Below are 21,272 nucleotides of genomic sequence, written 5' to 3'. Positions count from 1 at the left end.
CCATTTCACCTCTAACTGTGCCAACAGCAAGATCTTTAGTCTGTATATATCAGTGGAAGCAAATAGATCCTTGAAAAGCAAGAAGTAATACTTAGTTCTATGTGCCTGATAGTTCAGAAACTCAGCTTTATCCCAGCTTGGAGGAGTTCTGCCACATTAGTATGGTTTTATTGAGAGGAATAGCATGGCTTATTGGTTATTGACATGTTCGTTTTGGTGAGTTGGTGAAAGAGGAATAGAACAATTTGGGGCCCCTTAAAACTTAGGGGATGACATTGCAATTCATTTTTTGTCATCCCTCAAGTAGCGGGATACACTTCTGTTGCTATGTGTGCATGCACAGTGCAAGTGTGTTTAGATCTTTTGTCTTCCAAGCTGGTTAACATGTAGGAGAGTTAACTGTTGACTCAAAATTCTTGAATTCAAGTTAGAGAAATGATTTTGCTTAGGGTATCTTTGTGTTTCATGGACTTAAAATAGATCCTTTTATATGTAGTGTTATAAAAGTAAGGATTTGAGAGCTTTTGAGTATGTGGTTTTGTGTGAACGGTCATCCACCATTTCTAGAGAAGCAACTCTGAACACAATACCTGTTGAAGGATCAATGATACCATTTTTATATATGAGGGATGGTATTACTCTTCTATCTGCAAATATTACATTGACCTTATTTGTCTAAATTTATAAATTTCCTAAATATTGTTTACTTTTATTGAGTCTAGAACTATTAAAACTCATAATAGCTAAAACACTTAATACTTTACTGAATTTTTTCATTTTAATGAAGACTATCAATACATAGGACAATGGCTACATTCTATAAAGTAGGAAAGATGAATCCTTATCTTTCCTTAATCCTTAATCCTTATACATCTTGATGAATACACCATAAATAATAATGAATAAATTATTATGGTGTATTCATCAAGATGAATCTATAAATTATGTAACCTATATGAAAAATACTTGTGAAAATGTAAGCACAGTAACCAAAAATACTATTTTAATCATTTATTGTGCCAGTTTTTGATGTCCTCAGGAATTTGCTTTTCCTAGATATGCGTATTTAAAGCTACCTAATTAATTTTGAGCAAAGACAGTGCCTTATTAACTTTTTTACAGTGTATTGTATATGCAAGTAAGGAGAAAGGAAAGGAGATCAATATTTTACTGAACATCTTTTGTGCCAGGCACTGGGTTGTTTATTTACAACACACTTGGAAACAAGGCAAAGGTGGTCCTTATCCTATTGGAACTTATGGTCTTGGAAGAGAACCAGTACCAATTAAGTCCACAGAATAAATGTTTATGAAAGGAAAGAACTCAGGGTGATATTAGGCACTACTGAGCAGCCCTTTCTAGTTAGAATGGGCAGAAGATAGAAAGAATAAATATAAAAACTGTTAAAAAAGGTTTTGATACAATAGCTTTCAATGAATGTGCAGACCTTATGGTTATTCCTTATAATTAGCAGGATTTCAAATGCATTGTGGTTGCTCATGAAGTAGATATCTCATTAAGGTAAGGAAACAGTCAAAATGATATTCCAGATGCTTACAGATCTTAGAAAAGCACAGACTTATTAAACGTGGCTGCTTCCCACAAATATAGCTGTTCTCTCCCTTAAAATGCTTTCAGGAAGCCACACTTGCACCTTTTTCCCCTCCTGTGTGACTGACTACTCCTCTCAGGTTCTTTTCAAGGGTTACTCTTCTGTTCCCATTCATAATGTCATGCCTGAGGCTTTGCATGGCCAGTGGATCACAACCAGGGGTGGTTATATCCCAGGGGGACATGAAGGAGTGTCTAGAAGTACTTTGACTGTTACAGCTTTGTGTGTCTATTCAAGAGCACATGTGTTCAAGTGTGTGTGCTAGTGGCATCTAATAGGTGGAGTCAGCAATGCTACTAAGCATCCTACTGAGGACAGGACAGCTCTCCAACTAAACCCCAAAATATTATCAACAGTGCTGAGATTGAAAAACCCTTCATTAACTAAACTTTTTCTTTAGGGGATCTTCTCAGAATCCTTAGTATTTAATATCATAATGCATTTCATATGCCCGAATTTATATTTTCAGTCTCTCTTCTTGGCTCCAGACTTGCATATTCAAATACTTTAGTTCATTAAATACGACATGTCCAATTTCAAATTAAAAGTTTAACTGTATTACTTCTTGCTTGTTATAGAATAACTAAAGTGTGCACCTGAACTATTGACATACTTTTGTCATCTTAACTGTAGCTTTTTTATGCCAATAGTGAGGAAGCCTGGCAAGCAAGTGTTGATGAAATCACAAACGGCATTTTCCACAGCTTGTTGAGAACTGAATATTTCTCCTTGCAAGAAGTGGTCCAAAGCCTAAAAGAAGTTGTAGTCAGTTGGTGCAATATGGGGAATGACAGAAAGTTTCCAAGTCCAGTTTCTGTAGCTTGAGCAGCGTTGTTCGTGTGACATATGGTAAAGTATTGTCTTGCAAGAGGAGTGGCCTATCTCTGTTGACCAATCTCGACTGCTTAATCCCAAGCATCCTCATCATTGTTTTCCAGTGGGTTGCAGTAGACAGCTACTGTAATCAGCTGACCAGGTTTCATGAGGCTGTAGTGGATAACACCAGTCCTGATCACCACACAGACACCATTAGCTATTATAACAATGAGTGTTATATAACATTAGCTATATAACAACTCATTAATATAATGAGCTATAACTCATTATAACAATGAGTTCCCTCTAAAGTAACAATAGAGTGTTTGCCTTTATGTCATGACAGCAGAGAAAGGTATTCCTCAAGATGATTTTTCTTCCAACGCTTGTTTAATTCATGCAGAACCTATCTTTCCAGCTTCTTTACCTTACCAATTTGTTTCAAATGGTCTAGTATTGTTGGATTAGCAATGTCAAACCTTGTTGCTACTTCACATGTAGGATGAGATGGATTCACTTCCACTACAGCTTTCAGCTCGTTATTATCAACTTTGGTGTCAGATACCCATGTGGCACATTTTCAAGATTAAAATCACCAGAAAGGAACTTCTCAAACCATCATCAAAACAATGTGTGTTCATTAGCTGCTTCCTTCCCAAATACTTTTTTGGTGTTTCAAACTGTCTGTGCTGTATTAGTTTCACAATGGAACTCATAATCAAAAATAATGTGAACTTTTGACTTATCTGTGGTTTCACAAAAATTGCTTTAAAAAATTTGAAAGACAATCATAAGTCAAAATGTGTGTTTGAAAGAGTGAGAGTGCACCTTCACAATCATCAAACTTAGTACTTAAGGAAACTGGACATTTCATAATTAGTAAACTAACATTATTTCCACATCATTAATTGGATGTCTAACAGACTTCTGATTTTCAAAGTTGAGTTTCTTAATTTCCTCACATTCCTCATTTTCTTTGTGTGCACTCCTTTTCATCCAGGCTAAAATGGGTCAAATTATACTGATTTTTGTATGTCCAGTAGTTTTAGATTGTTTCCCTAGATACTGCGAATATTATGTTATTTTGACACTGGATTCTATTCTATTTCTTTCTTTTTTTTTCCTTTATTATTATTATTTTCTTTATTGTTGGGGATTCATTGAGGGTACAATAAGCCAGGTTACACTGATTGGATTTGTTAGGTAAAGTCCCTCTTGCAACCATGTCTTGCCCCCGGAAGGTGTGGCACACATCAAGGCCCCACCCCCTCCCTCCTTCCCTCTCTCTGCTTTTCCTTCCCCCCCATGACCTTAATTGTCATTAATTGTCCTCATATCAAAATTGAGTACATAGGATTCATGTTTCTCCATTCTTGTGATGCTTTACTAAGAATAATGTCTTCCACTTCCATCCAGGTTAATACGAAGGATGTAAAGTCTCCATATTTTTTTAATAGCTGAATAGCATTCCATGGTATACATAGACCACAGCTTGTTAATCCATTCCTGGGTTGGTGGGCATTTAGGCTATTTTCACATTTTGGCGATTGTAAATTGCACTGCAATAAACAGTCTATCTAGTACAAGTGTCCTTATAATAAAAGGATTTTTTTCCTTCTGGGTAGATGCCCAGTAATGGGATTGCAGGATCAAATGGGAGGTCTAGCTTGAGTGCTTTGATGTTTCTCCATACTTCCTTCCAGAAAGGTTGTACTAGTTTGCAGTCCCACCAGCAGTGTAAAAGTGTTCCCTTCTCTCCACATCCACGCCAGCATCTGCAGTTTTGAGATTTTGTGATGTGGGCCATTCTCACTGGGGTTAGATAGTATCTCAGGGTTGTTTTGATTTGCATTTCTCTAATATATAGAGATGATGAACATTTTTTCATATGTTTGTTAGCCATTCGTCTGTCTTCTTTAGAGAAGGTTCTATTCATGTCTCTACCCATTGATAAATGGGATTGTTGGCCTTTTTCATGTGGATTAATTTGAGTTCTCCATAGATCCTAGTTATCAAGCTTTTGTCTGATTCAAAACATGCACATATCCTTTCCCATTGTGTATGTTGTCTCTTTGCTTTGGTTGTTGTCTCCTTAGCTGTACAGAAGCTTTTCAGTTTAATGAAGTCCCATTTGTTTATTTTTGTTGTTGTTGCAATTGCCATGGCAGTCTTCTTCATGAAGTCTTTCCCCAGGCCAATATCTTCCAGTGTTTTTCCTATGCTTTCTTTGAGGATTTTTATTGTTTCATGCCTTAAGTTTAAGTCCTTTATCCATCTTGAATCAATTTTTGTGAGTGGGGAAAGGTGTGGGTCCAGTTTCAGTCTTTTATATGTGGATATCCAGTTCTCCCAACACCATTTATTGAATAGGGAGTCTTTCCCCCAAGGTATGTTCTTGTTTGGTTTATTGAAAATTAGGTGGTTGTAAGATGTTAGTTTTATTTCTTGGTTTTCTATTTGATTCCAAGTGTCTATGTCTCTATTTTTGTGTCAGTACCATGCTGTCTTGACCACTATGGCTTTGTAGTACAGACTAAAATCTGGTATGCTGATGCCCCCAGCTTTATTTTTATTACTAAGAACTATGTTAGCTATACAGGTTTTTTTCTGGTTCCATACAAAATGCAGAATCATTTTTTCCAAATCTTGAAAGTATGATGTTGGTATTTTGATAGGAATGGCCTTGAATAGTTAGATTGCTTTGGGAAGTATAGACATTTTAACAATGTTGATTCTGCCCATCCATGAGCATGGTGTGTCTAAGCCTAATGTCAGTAGAAGAAAAGAAATCTCCAAAATCAAATCAGAGATCAATGAAATTGAAAACAAAAGAATCATTCAGAAAATTAATGAACAAGGAGTTGGTTTTTTGAAAAAATAAATAAAATAGATAAACCATTGGCCAGACTAATGAGAAATAGAAAAGTAAAATCTCTAGTAACCTCAATCAGAAATGATAAAGGGGGAATAACAACTGATCCCACAAAGATACAATAGATCATCTCTGAATACTACCAGAAACTATGTGCCCAGAAATTTGACAATGTGAAGGAAATGGATCAATATTTGGAATCACACCCTCTCCCTAGACTTAGCCAGGAAGAAACAGAGCTCCTGAACAGACCAATTTCAAGCACTGAGATTAAAGAAACAATAAAAAAGCTTCCAACCAAAAAATGTCCTGGTCCAGATGGCTTCACACCAGAATTCTATTGAACCTTCAAGGAAGAGCTTATTCCTGTACTGCAGAAATTATTCCAAAAAATTGAGGAAGAGGGAATCTTCCCCAACACATTCTATGAAGCAAACATCACCCTGATACCAAAACCAGGAAAAGACCCAACCAAAAAGGAGAATTTCAGACCAATCTCACTCACGAATATAGATGCAAAAATTCTCAACAAAATCCTAGCCAATACATTACAACTTATCATCAAAAAACTCATTCATCATGATCAAGTAGGCTTCATCCCAGGGATGCAAGGCTGGTTTAACCTACGCAAGTCCATAAACATTATCCACCATATTAACAGAGGCAAAAATAAAGATCATATGATCCTCTCAAAGATGCAGAAAAAGCATTTGATAAAATCCAGCATCCTTTTCTAATTAGAACACTGAAGAGTATAGGCATAGGTGGCACATTTCTAAAACTAATTGAAGCTATCTATGACAAACCCACAGCTAATATTTTACTGAATGGAGTAAAACCGAAAGCTTTTCCTCTTAGAACTAGAACCAGACAAGGTTGTCCTCTGTCACCTTTACTATTCAACATAGCGCTGGAAGTACTAGCCAATACAATTAGGCAAGATAAGGAAATAAAGGGAATCCAAATGGGAACAGAGGAGGTCAAACTCTCCCTCTTTGCTGATGACATGATCATATACTTAGAGAATCCCAGAGACTCAACCACAAGACTCCTAGAAGTCATCAAAAAATACAGTTATGTTTCAGGATATAAAATCAATGTCCACAAGTCAGTAGCCTTTGTATACACCAATAACAGTGAAGATGAGAAGCTAGTTAAGGACACAACTCCCTCCACCATAGTTTCAAAGAAAATGAAATACCTAGAAATATACCTAACGAAGGACCTCTATAAAGAAAATTATGAAATTCTCAGAAAGGAAATAGCAAAGGATTTTAACAAATGGAAGATTCTATTCTATTTCTTTAAAGTGTATTTGATATATTTGGTTTAGGGGAAATTTAAATGGTTTAGGTTAAAAGTTTAAGCTGTGTCTCTTGGGCAACAGCTAAAATTTTCATTCAATTCTTCCATCCTTAGCTTGCCAACACTAGGCTGTTTCCAGGCTAGTCCAGTCACATGCAGTGTGGTTCATGGTTCATCCAGAGACTTGGGCAGAGGTTACTTATTCTACCTGCACTCTGTAGAACAGCGGTTCTCAACCTGTGGGTCACAACCTGTATTAAATGAACTGTATTAAAGGGCCGCGGTATTAGGAAGGTTGAGAACCAGTGCTCTAGAAGCTGTGATTGCTCTGATCTCTGTTTTCTAACTCTTCAAACCAGAAGAGTTTTCAAGTTTTCTATTGGAGTTTGAGTCACTATGAACATGGAATATCCTCAGGCTAAAGCCACAGAGATGAGAAACTAAACCCCAGTGCTTTTTTCCTTCTTCCAAATATTGGCCCCCCTCTAGAATCTTTCCTCTTTTGTTCACTCCCTATGGCTTTAAAGTCTATTGTATTTTTTCAGAGTTAATTGCTGCTATCTTTAAGACAGCACAGTCATTGCAAATGGCATGCTTCTTGTTTCTTGGACGTGTAAAGATTATTTCCATGATGGGGAGGGAGTTCCTGTGAAGTTCTGGAATAAACTACAGAAGAAAGTGGAATGGTTTTGTCTGCTTCTACCCTGGGGAATATCATTACTGTTGTATTATCTAGACTTTTTTTATATTGTAGATGATAGAAAAACCTATGGTAGATCCATCACTGTGAGCTGGAAAATGATGGCAGCATCTGTGAACCTTGCATCTTTGCATCATCCAGTGTAGTTTCAGCAGAAGAAAGTTTTGCTCTTCTAATGGACTTAGCAAATATCTCTTTGCATTTATTTATTTTTTATTAATGTCTATTTCTGAATTAATCATTATTATGACAGGGTAGGATACTGTGTTTTAGTTAATCAGCACTCATCTTTTTGTGAACATCAGTCTCATCAAAATAACTTGTATGTGAGTGGGGAAGGTAGACTTTCAAAGGAACTTCCAAAAGAGGGAGCAGATGCTGTTGAGCTCCCAGTAGATTCAATACCTCTGTCATAATTCTTGCTAGATTCATGGACGTAAGCATTTTTTTTTATACTACAGTTTATTAATCCACACGTGTCTTAATGGGCACTTGGGTTGTTTCGACATCTTTGCAATTTTGAATTGTGCTGCTATGAACATTTGAGTGCAGGTGTCTTTTTGATAAAATTTCTTTCCTTCCTTTGGGTAAATTCCCAGTAGTGGGATTGCTGGATCAACTGATGGGTCTGCTTTGAGTTCTTGGAGGAATCTCCATATGACTTTCTGTAGAGGTTATACTACCTTACATCCTCACCAACAGTGTACATGTGTTCTTAACTCTCTGCAGCTATGCCAGTATGTATTGCTTTGGGACTTTTTTTTTTTAGAAAGAGTCTCATTATGTTGTCCTCAGTATAGTGCCAAGGCATCACAGCTCCAAATCTTTGGTTTAAGCAATTCTCTTGCCTCAGCCTCCCAAGTAGCTACTACCCACCACAATGCCCAGTTACTTTTTTGTTATCATTGTTGTTTGGCAGGCCCAGACTGGATTTGAACCCGCCAACCTCAGTGTATGTGGCTCGTGCCCTAACTCTGAGCTATGGGTGCTGAGCCAGCTTTGGGTCTTTTGATAAAAGCCATTTCTCAGTGGAGTAAAAGATCACATTTGACTCGCTTAAGACCTTTCTGCTATTATAACATTTCACAAATTCCTGTCCGTTTTAGAACATATGGCAAGAAGATATCCTAAGGAAAGGAAAGGAGAAAGGAGAAAGGGAAGGGAAAGGGAAAGGGAAGGAAAGGAAAGGAAAGGGGCATAAGTTTACCAGTATCATTTTTCTGTTGTAGATTCTCAGGTTCTATTTTCTCCTGGTGAGCATTTGGTACTCCATTAACATGCAACATCAACTCTGGTAAACCTGAGTAGACTTTAATCTCCATGTATTGGCACCAAAGGCCCTTTTCTATGTCTACCATCAATACAGTTAATCCAGGATGAGTGTTGTTTTCATAAGAAGAGGAAGGGACAGCAGGGTTATGTGTACACACAGAAAAAGCCATGTGAGGACACAGAGAGAAGATGGCCACCTGCAAGCCAAGGAGGGACCAACCCTGCTGGCCCCTGATTTCAGACTTCAGCTTCCAGAACCGTGAGAAATAAATGTCTTTTTTTTAAGACACTGGTCTACAGTATTTTGATATGGTAGTCCAAGCAGAATACACAACTCCTGTTTTCTGTTTTGTTTTGTTTTTTTGAGTCCCACTTTCACTTTTGGTAGAGTGCCATGGCCTTCTAGCTCAAATCTGAGTTTTTCGAATTCTGATATATGTTGTTCTTTCATGTTTTGTGTCACTGTATTTTAGCATGTTTTGAAATAGTATGGCTGCATTTTTGATTTGGTTTTTTTTTGGGGTGGGGGGAGGAAGGGCATGTCTTTCTAACATTTTTTGTTTGTGGAATTTGTTCAGGTCTTTAACATTTAACTCTTGGGCTCAAGCGATCCTCTTGCCTCAGCTTCCCAAGTCACTGGGATTATAGGTGCCTGCTACAACACCTGGCTATTTTTAGAGATGGGGTTTCACTATTGCTCAGGTTGGTCTCCAACTCCTGAGTTCAAGCAGTTCACAGTCCTGGGCCTCCCACAGTGCTGGGATTACAGGCGTGAGCAGGCGGGAGCCACCGCTCAGCCTCCTGTGTTCTTTTGCTATGACTCTAGTAGTTCCTTGATAGCTTCATTGCTATATTGTGGGCAACAGTCCTGTTATATGACACACTTCATGCCTCACACCTAGAATAAGCCATTTCTTCAAAAAGCACTTGATTTTTATTGTCTATTTCTGAATCAGTCGTGATGTCAGAAGAGAAATGGCATTTCAGGACTGTACTCTGGGCGTGAGGGACACACTTTGCTGTTTGGTTAGTCATTGTCATTAGGTCTTTTCAGTGTAAGCAGAAATTACATACATTTTAAAGGTAGAATTCTTCATGGGTTCATATGTCCACTTCAAATGCAAGATTAGTTTTACTTAAACTCGTCTATATTTTCTTTCTCTGATACTAATAATCCTGATTTTCAAGGATACAGGATAGAATTGGAGAACAGAATTTGAATGTGGCATAACTATTAATTTGTTTTATCCCATATTATACCCACTACATTTTCAGAATAACATAAACTATAGTTTTCAGAATTTATTCTGTTTCTTTTTTGTAGAGACAGTCTCACTTTGTCACCTTCGGTACAGTGCCGTGGCGTCACACTGCTTACAGCAACCTCCATCTCTTGGGCTTAAGCGATTCTCTTGCCTCAGCCTCCCAAGTAGCTGGGACTACAGGCGCCCACCACAATGCCTGGCTATTTTTTTGTTGCAATTTTGTGGGGGCCGGGTTTGAACCCGCCACCCTCGGTATACGGGCCGGTGTCCTTCTGACTGAGCCATAGGTGCTGCCCTATTCTGTTTCTTTCTTCAGCAGCTTACGTTACCTGTACCTCTGTTTAATATCTGCTATCATTGTGTTCTGAATCCTTTCATTCTTTTTGGTTTTTCAAAATCCTTATTTTTCATCTTCTGTTTCTCTTAAGGCATCACATCTGTGTGGTTGGCTCTCATGTTCCTTCTAGTGAGTCTTCACATAAGATTTTTTTCTTTCATCTTTAGTTTTTCTCTGAGTACTGTCACCTCATATCTGAGTTTTTCTAATTCTGATTTATGTTGTTCTTTCATGTTTTGTGTCATTATAGCTTAGTTTGTTTTGAAATGGTATGGCTACATTTTTGATCTGGTTTTTTGGGGGAAGGGCATGTCTTTCCAGCATGCTTTGTTTGTGGGATTTGTTCTGCTCTTTATTCTTATTTTTATTATACTAACTCTTTGTGAGATTTGACCTTAACACTTTTTGTTATTCATTTTATATGAAGTTAGTGTTTTTTGGAACATTTAGATTGAGAGAGGCTTCAGAATAGCTTTTCTAACTTTGTGGAATTTCTCCTATTGATTTTGTGTAGTATTTAAAAATATGGCCACTTGTTTTCTGAGATCTCCCAGATTTATTTCCCTTCCCATTTTTTTTTTCTGGGTCTCTTGGAATCCTATTCTGCTGAATTTTAATTCCACTTTCAAAAATTTTTCTTCTGTCTCGGTGCCTATAGCTTAGTGGTTAGGGCGCTGGCCACATACACTGGGGCTGGCAGGTTCGAACCTGGCCAGGACCTGCTAAACACCAATGACAACTACAACAAAAAAATAGCCCAACGTTGGGGCAGGTGCCTGTAGTCCCAGCTACTTGGGAGGCTGAGGCAAGAGAATCTCTTAAGTGCAAGAGTTTGAGGTTGCTGTGAGCTGTAATGCCATGGCACTCTACCCAGGGTGACATAGTGAGACCGTGTCTCAAAAAAACGATTTTTTTTTCTTGTGAGTGGGTGTCAGTACCACTCTGGTTCATTTATTCTTTTCTGTTATGGGTCTGTTGCACATCTTTAATAATTGAGAGGGCAAAATGCTCCCAGTTTCAGCTGCTAGACTAGTCCCCTTTATCTGTGGAGGATATATTCTAAGACCCCCAGTGGATACCCAAAAATCTTACATAGTACCCAAATCCAGTATTGCTGCCAAGGAGAATATATTTCTGTTCATGTCTTCCCCCTGAAGATTGGATGCCTTTTTCATCTTAACTAAAGACCTACCACACTGTGGCTGTACCTTTTGCAGTATGAGATGTGACAGCAAAACTAGCACCAATTTCTTTTTCCTTCATCACAATTTCATGAGAGAAAATTAGTTCTTAGCAAATCTTAGCAAACTTAAACTTAGATCTTTGCAACTTGATATATAATTTTTTTTTCTTACTAAGGCAAGAACTTTCACCTTTTTGCTTGGGGGGCAATTCATGGCTTCTCTTTGGCATATCTGAATAGTTAGCATCAATACTCTTGCACATTGGGGCCATTATTAATTAAAATAAGAGTTACTCAAGTGTCGCGATACCATGACAGTTGATCTAATAGCTGAAATGACTGCTAAGTGACTAACTGGCAGGAACATAGGCAGCTTGAAAATGCCAGACAACAGGATGATTCAGTCCCCAGTTGGATGGAGGTGGTGTGAGGTTTCACTGCCTTGCAGAATGGCAAGCAATTGAAAGCTTATGTATTATTTATTTCTGGAATTTTTCATTTACTATTTTCAAACTGCGATTGACCATGGATAATGTGAAAGTGCAGAACACAAACCAGTGACAAGTGGGGACTACTGTATTCTCAGATCAATTCCTATGTTTTCTGTGACTCCTGTTTGCTATTTTGGGGTTTTTGCCATTCTCAGGCCTTCAGACATTTCTTTTTGCTTCTTTCTTCTGTGTCCTGCCCTGACTCAGACACTAGGAAGATCTTGCGGTGGTTGCTGACTTCTCTCCATCCTGTTTGCATTTCGAAGTTTGTGGGGCTAGCCTAAAAATATGTGGGTTGATAGATGTCTGGTATAATTTTTTATGCTATGGAACAGAGAAAAAGACACAGTGTATATTAATCAATATTGCTGCTGCCTGTTGACGGCTCCTTCAGTGAGGAGCCTACTGTTTTATTTCTGTTTTGCTTGTTTTTCATATTTTATTATTTGTGGAGTTTGATTTTACCATTTAGAAACATGACCGTGACTCCTGAGCCTGGGTCATGTATTGCTGTCTCATGGCACTCTGGGATCATGCTGTGTTTCTTTAAGCCAGGCTTTGAAGTCCCCTAAGGTGCCCCTGTCACCATGTAGGATCTGCTTGTGTTCACTCTCGCTTTATGATGCCTGTTCTGTATGTGATAGGAGAACTGCAGCCTGGGCCTTTTATTAACAAGCATCTGGTTATGTCCTTTGTGCTTACCCTGTGGAGAAAATGTAGGGTATGGTTCTTTCCCTGAAGAGTTTGTTCTGTTCATCTTGTCTGCCTTTGGATTGATCTAGTAAACTAGAGAACTGATTTTTTGTCAATTCTTTTCCTTCTCCAAATCTAAATTACTTAAGCATATCTTGTAGGTGATACTGATAAAAAATATGCCAGTGAGAGGTAAGTACATTGTCAAATTATAGCCCTCATTTGGTTTGGCATTTGGTTTGGAATTTGGTTTTATGTTGTTAGAAACTTCCAGGATTCTAAATGAAAGTCTGAATTAATCAGTGCAGAGAGGAATGTGTTTGTACGAAGTTGTCCAAATGGCTGTATATGCTTACACAGAGTTCCTGAGACATGTTGGTTTCTCACCTGGATTGCGTTTAGGATGGTAGTAGAGGAAATTTCTCACACCTTCCTAAGTGTAATATCTACCATTTAAACTGGCTAAAGAGGCAAATAACAACTCTATAATTTTATATTTTAGCCTATCTTACTTTGACTAAAACTCCTCGGGTAGTCCCTAAACTAAAATTTATTTTCTTGCAACTTATCAAATAAGTGCCTTCTTTCAAAACAAAGATAGAAAACGGCCAGTTACAAAGTGTTTATAGATGTAAGATACTGCTTTCTTCTCAGTAGAGTGATGGTGAAGAACAGAGCTTGGGAATTCATCTACCTGTTTCTAAAAACCATCTCTGCCATCTTGTAATATGTACGGATGTGACTCTGGACAGTTTTCAAGCCTGTTTATGCTTCCATTTCTTCAGATGTAAACCCTAACAGTCATGGCAGCTGTATTGGGATTGATGTGAAGATTAAATGAGACGATGCATATATATGGAAAATTTTAAACTATTGGTTTCATGAATGATAATTGAGTTTTTATGATGTATTAGGCAATGTACTGGGCAATTGGGGTATTAAAAAACCTTCCATCGGGGGCTTTACAGTGTAGATGGCTTAAGGAATTATCTACGTATCACATTAAAGAATATAAATTTGCAACTATGGTAAGTGCAATGAAGAGCTCTGTGGCCCTCCATGAACATGTACTAGGGACTTGAGCTGTCTGGATGATAAGGAACGTTTCCCATGAGAAGACTGAGTTAAGATATAAAGAAAAATAGATAGGGTATATTCGTACTAGGTGAAGGCGTGTGTTTGCTGCCTGTGTGCATAAGTACAAATAGGGTGAGGAAGGAAGAAAGAGCATCTCTGTGGCAAGAAGAACTTGGTGTACACGGGGACCTGCAATGAGGCCAAAGTGTGAGTGAAGGGGAGGGCACAGTGGCTGAGGTTATTGGAGAAGGTGCAGGAAAGAAGGGTCACGATGTGCCTGGTTTAGGAGTATGGTCCAGCAGAAAGGTGTTAGATATTTGAATTCCAACAAGATATTTGCAAAAACCTATTATCATTGTCATCATCATCATTATTACTATCATCATTCTTTTTATTCCCTAGAAGTTTATTCATTGGCTCTTTTCACCAATCTCTATTACGGCTCTTCTCTGAACGCTCACTGCTCAATCCTTCCATTTGGGAATAAAGCTGAGAAGATAGCTTTGTTTTCTTTTAATCCATTTTATTTTTTGAAGTAGAATTTGCTTTTGTATATCTTTAGGCAAGCAAAGTGAGAAGCAATTGCCAAAATGTTACCTACTGTGCCACATCAATATTTTATGCTTCTGAGCCTTTGTAGAATGCTCAAATTCTGTCATTTGTTATTCATTTAATTTAAGCTGAAGCAAAAGCGATTAGAAATTTTGCTATCCCAGGTTGGCATGAAGCTCAGAGTGACTTCAGGTTAGAACCGGCTGACTGTGTGAAAGATCAAGAGGAGCTGGAAAGGTGGCTGTAGTGTGTCTGCATTTGTGTGTGTGCACGCCTGTGGATTTTCCTTTTCAGGATCTAAAATTGGTGGATGAAGAACTAATGTGGGAGCTGTGAAGCTTCCTAGACTTTAAGGACCAAGGGTCTTCCTCCTATTCTATAATAAGAACTAATGTGGGAGCTGTGAAGCTTCCTAGACTTTAAGGACCAAGGGTCTTCCTCCTATTCCCGGAATAACTTATTATGCCAGGCCATCTAAATACAATTGTCCTGAGCTTTCTGTAAAATTTAGGAAGCTGTGAAATGCCCTGGGGCTCACAGCAGGGTGCTCCATTGAGGTTTCCTCTTTAGGCACTAATTATCTTCTGCTTTACACCTTTTCCTCTTGTGTCTTTGCTGTGGATAAAGATGTTTGCCCCGAGTCTCTATCTAGGATGAGAATGGTTAGACATCCTACCAAATGTGTTGTTTTTTTTTTTTTTGTCTAATTACGACTCTTAACATATGTATAACTTCTCTAATAACCTTACTTTTCAATGGCTCTTTCAAAATATTATTATACAACTAAAAAGTGCTTTAAATATTAGGATTGGTCTCTAGCCAGCTATATAATGAGTATGATTTTGGATATTGGGTTTGGGTCCATGGGTATCTTCATCCCCCACCGTGTCATTACTGCAGAGAGAGCTTATTCTGTAAGAAGCACAAATGTGATGGGAGCTGAGAGATCAGGAGAAGTTTTTTGACCTTTATGTGATGTATAAAGTTCAGTATCATTTCCTTAGGAAAAATAATGGCTTTAGCTTATGTAACTCTCTAACATATTTAGTTTAAATAATTTAGGCTAAATTAGTAAAATAAGCAACAGATGTTTTAACTTTTCCTGATTTAGCTCTGTTCTTTTACATAATAGCTAATTTGCTTTCTCTTGAGTGGACATACTTACTACTTGGCCAGGATGTTAATAAAATATTTAAGCAGGGAGTTATGGATTAGAATATTTGGTTCTTGGTTGCATTAATGAACAGTGGATAATGGCAAGTGCCCTTGTAAATCAATTCTTCACATTTTGTGAAGCCATTGTGTTGTGAGTATGGTCATAATGCCTGACACGTAACATGTAACACATGTTAAGTGGATAGATAACCTGGAAAATATTTTGTGTGTTCCAGGACCTGATCTTCAGGTTTGCACATCCAAAAAACCTACATGTTGCACCAGGAGGATGGAGGAGAGATATCAGATTGCGGCCCGCCAAGATATGCAGCAGGTGCTTCAAGCATCCAGCTCTACTTTAAAGTTTCTAATTTCTCGAAATGCAGCTGTTTTTCAAGGTAACTGTATCTTGATTTCTGAAACTATAGACCAGCATTATTACATAATTTCCCTATGATACCCTTATCGGTAAACTTGGATGGGTTTATTTCCTTGTAAAATGAGATTTTAGCTTTTTCTAACCTTCAAATGTGGTGTCTGAGGTCACCCTGAGCATGTATATTGAATTGGAGTGAGGAAATAAATTGTTATATTAGTGAGATGATACTTGGAAATACGTGTTCCTGGAAGGTTCCCCAATATTCTGACCTCATAGCTTTACTTTAAAAATGAATAAATACAATTTTTAGATTTCATGCAAAAATTCTATAACATTTTGAAGTGGGTAATTATAGATTTATTTTTTAAAATATGATTGGAAGAAATACTTGTCTGTATTTTCTTCCTCCAACTTCATGTGGTTTTCATAAGAACACCAGAGTAATATATCAAAGTGCAGGCAAAGTCTGATAAATAGTAAAATAGGAAATATTAATTGGATGTTTAAGGGTCAGCTAAGACCATAACTCTAACTTAATTCAAAAAATATGTTCCAAAATAACATTAATGGGTTATAAAATTACAAAGCACACTGAAAAATAGATGAACTTTTTCTTATTTTAGTTATCTCTTCTATAAAATTTCTTATTACTCTAATAAAATAGCTTAGTTTATTTTTCCTTTTCTAAAGCATCAGCTATTCTGTATATGACTAGGATGAAAATGTCTAGATTATGCTGCTTTTCAAACAAATGTATTGCTTTTGTTCAACATAGAATAACTTTGTTAGTATTCTATCTTAATAAGTGTATTAATGTCAGTCTACTTAAATTGCTTTGTTTACATATATAACTAAATCACAGGCATGATTAATTTTTGAAACACTGAATAAAATAAACACAATAAATCAGAATAAAACTTGGGTTAAAATATGGTTCATGATGAATTGATGATTTTTTTTTGCAGTAACTGTGAAATGTCAGGCTTAAGTTGTTATTAATTTAGAAATCTTTTGGATGCTTTAGGAAACTACTTTATTTCTGTAATGAGATTCATTCATATGAAATTGTTGGAGAAAAATTTTAAACAGAGATTTGTGATTTGAACTGTATGAAGTAGAAGGCTTTAACCACCCACAAAGAGTTATGTGATGATTATTTCTCATGAAAATGGTATTTTTGTATATATATGAAATACGTGTTTAAGAGATAAACAGTCGGTGAGTCGATGATTCTGAGCAGCACACAGGACAGGGAGTTTGTAGTTTTTGGTCACGTGCTTGTAAAGTTGAGCAGAATACTTACCTTGCAGAAAACTTAAAACGTCAAACTTGAGTTTGGCAGAATCATTAAAGATTTTTTTATTGATACATGATACATATTTATGGAGTACATATGAGATTTTATTACATGCATAGAATATGTGCTAAGTCAGAGGATCTGAGGCATCCATCGTTTTGAGCATTTATTATTTCTACGTGTTGGGAACAATTTAAGTTCTCTTAGCTATTTTAGAATATTTATTATATTGTTGTTAAGTACAACCAGTCCACTCTCCTGTTGAACAATAGCACTTATACCTTTTATCTAACTGTAAATTTGTACACCTTAACTTACCTGTCTTTCTCCCCTCATTGGGTATTTTTTAAAGAGGGAAGTTTCCTTACAATTTCTCATCCCTTAATGTCAAAACTAAGTCTCTCCAAGTGAGAATGCAGGACTGAAGATCATGAAAAATGCAATCTATCTTTTTATTTATTTTTTAGATATGAGATCTTACTCTGTCGCCCAGGCTGGAGTGCAATGGCACAATCACAGCTCGGAAGCCTTGAACTCCTGGACTCCAGCAATATTCCTGCCTTAGTCTCTCAGATAGCTAGGACTATTAGGTGTGCACCACTGTGCCTGGCTAATTTAAACATTTTTTTTTTGGTAGGGATGGGGATCCTACTGTGTTGCCCAGCCTGATCTCAAACCTCTTGCCTCAAGTGATCCTCTGGCCTTAGCCTCCCAGAGAGCTGGGATTACAGTAACCTACCTGTTTAAGTGTGAACTATGTAGTGAAAGAAAATGCCAACACTTATTAACATATAGGCACTCAATGTTAGTTAACGTTTACTTTTGTCTTCAAAGAAAAATACTGTAACAGACTTTTCACATCTTATTGGACAAATTGATCAAGATCGAGTGCATTAAGTTCAAAAGGTTGAGAAACATGGAATATTTAGACTTTTAAGATGGGTTGAGGTTACTGAAAAGTTTGGTAATAACCATCTTAGTAGTAGAAATACATGTTAAGGTATAGGATTATCTCTCTCTACTAAAGTGTAGGGTAATTTAATAAAAACTCTTACTATTTTCTGTTTCATAAATTATAATTGCTATATTCAATAGGTTGAGTTTTGCTGTTTATTTGAAAATGAATTATAAATATTAAAAAGTAGTGACATTATTAAATATGATTTGCTATAATCAATTGTCATTTCCTCTTTGTGGAATGTCAAAATTTATTTAAGAATCATGAGAAGGCAAGACAAATTTAGAAGAAATTTGCTTAAAGACTGACTTTACTGGGACTAAATTCTCTTACAAGAATATCCATTTTTTAATTTATTGAATAGAATAAGTAACCTTAGGCTTATTTCCATAAAAACAAGCTTAAATATTTGCTAAAAGCAATATGAGAGATCACATTTGCTGTATCATAACTGAGAACACTACTTTATCAATAAGTTTTTGTACAATTAAAATACCTGAAAACAATCCAAGGTCTTTATTTTTATAAGAAAAAAGCCAACCCATTTTACTGCTAGAGCAAGCACCAACAGATTTTACTGGGAAACTTACTCTGCTTGAGAGATATTTTTAATAGTGAAATCAATTTACTTTTCAAATAATATAAGTAGATTTATTACATTTTGTTCTTTTAATTTTTAAAAAATTTCATTTATATTTCCAACTTCAGCAATATTAGTCTATTTTTTACTGATATTGTAGTTACACGTGACACTGGGGCTGGTGTGTGATTACTCATACCTATAATCCCAGCACTTTGGGAGGCCAAAGTGGGAAGATCTCTTGAGACTAGGAATTGAAGAGCAGCCTTGCTCCTACCAAATAAAAAGTTAAAAAATTAGCTGGGCATGGTGGCATATACCTGTAGCTCTAGCTACTTGGAACGCTGAAATAGGAGAATCACTTGAGCCCGAGTTTGAGGTTATAGTGAGTTTTGATCATGGCACTGTACTCCAGCTTGGTCAGCAAAAAACAATAGACAACTAAAAAAAATGGCTGATGTGGATGATCACTTGGGTCTGTGGGTTTAAGGATTTAGTGGAGCCTGAGTTACTTTTAAAGGTTGGGAGGTTGGAAATAGCACAGGAGAGAGAGGGAAAGTGTGCGGGAGCTGGTGCTGGAGGAGACGTAAGATTATCTCAAGTGCAGTTTACACTCAGCTCTGGAGTTCACAGTTAGATGTGCGTCAGCTTCTGGGACAATTCTGTTTTTTTTTTTTTTTTTTTTTTTTTAAGAGATTTAAGAGGTACATCAATCATTTATTTGACTCCTGTAACAACATATGTGGAAGGATCTGCAAGTGAAATGATGTCGTCTGGGATTTGCTTGAAAATAGTTCCAGTGGGGCAGGTAGGCAGAGTGGATAGACATACAGCTGGAACACCAGGACTGGTCATTAGTGTGTCAGTTTTGAAGCTGAGTGATATGTAAGGGGTTCATTATGCTGTTCTCCCTACTTTTGTATGTGTGTGCGATAATTTCCATGGCACTGGATGAAATCACCTAATAAGGAGATACAGCAAATGGAGAATGCCCCAAAATGGAGGTTAGGAAGGCAGGCAGGGCTAAGAAATTTGTTTACTTTAGTAAGATTCCCTTAAAATAAACAAAACGGCTAAATAAAAATTTGTTGTTTGAAAGACCCATAATTGTGACCTAGGACTTGACTCTCTCCTAAGGGAAGTCGTATGCATACAACATTTTATAAGGTAAAAGGAACAGGCTGTTATCCTTACGTCTGTTACTGTTCGTAAGTAAGAGAGCTGTTTGCAAAGAACGTTGGCTTTGTCACAAACAATAACTCTTCCCCATTTTCAGGGGCTTAATAATGTTCATGAATAAAGCAGAACAGCCTGGGATAATATAAGAGTTTGTTTCTCTTTGGCTATTTTACTTTGAGTGTGAGAGTTCTTGCTTTAAAAATATTTTGGAAATATTTTTATAAATGTTTTATTGTTTGTACATGAAAATGTGGCATGATTGATGAAATAGGGGAAAATGACAGAGAACATATCATCTGCTGAATAGTGCTTTATTTGGCTTTCAAATTTGTCAATTTTAAAACTCCACTTCAGATGATGAAATTTAGCTTTCTAATTTAAGACCATATAAAAATTTCAGCATCAGTTTTAAAAATAAAGTGAGGGAATATTTTGGATGACACTATTAGAAGCATGTATTTTGTTTAAGCATTGATAAGATAGTTAAAAAGTTACATCTTTCTGTAGAAATTTTTGTTTTCTTATTTATTTCAATTTAATTTATGTTCACATATTTCTAAAATATATGCTATGTATTAAATCTTTATTCTGGAAAGTTTGTTTTTATAAATAACATGTAAAAATGAACATTATTGCAAAAGTCTGAGTGATAAGTGATATTTACAATAGGAATGCTTTTATATTTTTGTTTTACTATTTCATCCTCTTGCCTAGTCCAATTTTTATTCATCAGCTATAAGTACTCGAGAGGTTGACAAGCTTGTCCCCTGGGGTTGAAATGTTAGATTCAGAAATTTAATAAAAATGCATTTCTATTTTTAATGAAATATATGAGTATGCTCAAAATTAAATTTCTTATTTTAAAAAGCAAGTGAATAAGAATGAGAATGTGAATATAATTTGTAGCTTTTTCTCTTTTACACTAATAGATAATAGCTACAATAAACTATAAATCTGTGTATAGCTACTATTAAACTAAAGTGTATATGCCTATATATTGCAAAAGACACAGGATACAGTTAATATTTGAATATATTGATGTATACAAGGATAAATAGATTTATATAAATGTTATATCACATATGAGTACATTAATTTTTTTTGCTCATTTCAGCTGTTGTTTATAGAGGTGGGTAATAGTACACTTAAAATTAGTCCTTGGAACGATAAAGGAATAGTGCTATTTCTAACACTAAGATAATTACTCGATGAAAAGATCAAGGGTAAGAAAACAGGTAGCCTTAGGCTGGCAGTGTTGGGGAGACTTGTTTGTTTCTGTCTCTAGCACTAAACCAGATACACAGTAAATGTAATTAAATGAACTGTATGAATAAATGAATGGTTTTGAAATAAAATGAAAGATTCCCTCTGTCCCTTCCTCTGTTCTTCTTCCTTCCTTCCTGTCTTTTATTTCTCAATTGATAATTTAATGTGTTTGTTGAGCACCAACTAGGTGCAACATTATCAGATGCTTAGATTATACAGAGTGCCCAAATGTGAAATCTATTTTCTTATTATTGGCTCCTTCGGACTCCTAATATGCCAATAT

At 36.4% G+C, this 21,272-nt stretch overlaps 1 protein-coding gene across 2 annotated transcripts in view; it reads left to right on the top strand.

Moving 5' to 3' along the window:
* The window catches only part of GPC5 (glypican 5), a 715,907-nt gene that overhangs the window by 37,752 nt on the left and 656,883 nt on the right, over window positions 1-21,272 (top strand). For both annotated transcript variants that reach the window (XM_053563555.1, XM_053563554.1), the window contains exon 2: window positions 15,567-15,728. In XM_053563555.1, coding sequence (XP_053419530.1) covers window positions 15,567-15,728 — 162 coding nt within the window. The remainder of the gene's footprint in view (window positions 1-15,566; window positions 15,729-21,272) is intronic.

Source organism: Nycticebus coucang, chromosome 15 (genome assembly GCF_027406575.1).
Source record: "Nycticebus coucang isolate mNycCou1 chromosome 15, mNycCou1.pri, whole genome shotgun sequence".
Classification (NCBI taxonomy): Eukaryota; Metazoa; Chordata; class Mammalia; order Primates; family Lorisidae; genus Nycticebus; species Nycticebus coucang.
The sequence above is the reverse complement of the archived record's forward strand: the minus strand, read 5'-3'. Positions and strand labels throughout refer to the sequence as shown.